Here is a 1,339-nt window from a genome sequence, read left to right as displayed (position 1 = left end):
ACCCCCCCCCCCAAAAAAAGAGCTACTCTCAAGGCAACTTTTTGGCAAAAGTCATGCCTCAGTTTATTCAAAAAACAAATGTAAATAATAACAACACATTTACTTTGTAATTGTTGTTGTTAGGTGTCATTGAGTCAGTTCTGACTCATAGTGATGCTACATACAACAGAACAAAACATTGCCTGGTCCTGTGCCAGCCACATAATCTTTGCTATGCTTGAGCCCATGGTTGCAGCCACTGAGTCAATCCCTCTGAGAAATTATGAGGATTAAAAAAATACATTTCTAAGATTTCTTCATATTAGCTTAGTATTTCTTGAAATAAATCAACATACCTGAATCTGACCTTACACTTCATGCTAGGATCTTTAATCAGCTTAGCCTCTAAGGGGCTCACTTTCTTTAATATTTCATATGACACATAATATTCCTGAAATAGATGATAGTCCAGTTAACATAAAGCAGTACCCTGGCCATATACAATTTACTGACTACAACAGAGATAGCATGGCAAAGAGAACAGTATATTGGACTTAGAGTCCTGAAGACCTGGGTTCTAGTCTTGGCTCTACCACGTATTACCCATGTAGCCTTGAGTCATTTACTTGATGTTTTTAGTGCCTTAAGTTTGTGTATGTGTCCCTCCTTCAGATCCCAGGCAATAACTGCTCTTTCCTTATAACAACGCACTTTACAATATATTGTAATTATCTGTAAACGTATTTGTATTTCCTACTAGATTTTAACATTCATGAATGTAGGGACAGTAGCTTTCTTGTTTACTATGTATTCCTAGAACCTAGTACAGTTCCTGGGACACACAAGTGCTTAACAAGTGTTTGATAATGAATGGATCTCTGTAAAATAAGGATGATAAAAAATAATAAGTAACCAGCTTTAAAGGACCTTTTATGTGCCAGATGCTATTATGTTAGATGACTCATAAACATAAATTCATTTAATCTTACAACTCAGCAACATTATTAGACTATTATCCTTCCCATTTTACAAATAAGAATGCTGAGGCTCAGGCAGTTTTAGTAAGTTATCTAAAAGGCATGTGTTGTTGTTGTTAGGTGTTGTCAAGTTGTTTCCGACTCATAGCAACCCCATGCACAGCAGAACGAAATACAACCCGATCCTGCACCAGCTCCATGATCCTTGCTATACTTGAGCCCATTGTTGCAGTCACTGTGTCAATCCATCTCGTTGAAGGCCTTCCCCTCTTTCGTCGACCCTTTACCTTACCAAGCATGACATCCTTCTCCAGAGAATGGTCCCTTCTGACAACATGACCAAAGTAGGTGAGATGAAGTCTGGCCATTCTCGCTTCCAAGGA

The 1,339-nt window shown here is 38.2% G+C and overlaps 1 protein-coding gene across 1 annotated transcript in view; it reads right to left on the bottom strand.

The window, feature by feature from the left end:
- CUNHXorf58 (chromosome unknown CXorf58 homolog) overlaps nt 1-1,339 on the bottom strand; it is a 77,494-nt gene that overhangs the window by 58,786 nt on the left and 17,369 nt on the right. The window contains exon 5 of the mRNA XM_007957374.1: nt 336-430. Coding sequence (XP_007955565.1) covers nt 336-430 — 95 coding nt within the window. The remainder of the gene's footprint in view (nt 1-335; nt 431-1,339) is intronic.

Source organism: Orycteropus afer, unplaced genomic scaffold (assembly GCF_000298275.1).
Source record: "Orycteropus afer afer isolate SDZICR_OR568_19922 unplaced genomic scaffold, OryAfe1.0 scaffold00739, whole genome shotgun sequence".
Taxonomy (NCBI): Eukaryota; Metazoa; Chordata; class Mammalia; order Tubulidentata; family Orycteropodidae; genus Orycteropus; species Orycteropus afer.
This window is presented reverse-complemented; position numbering and strand designations above follow the sequence as displayed.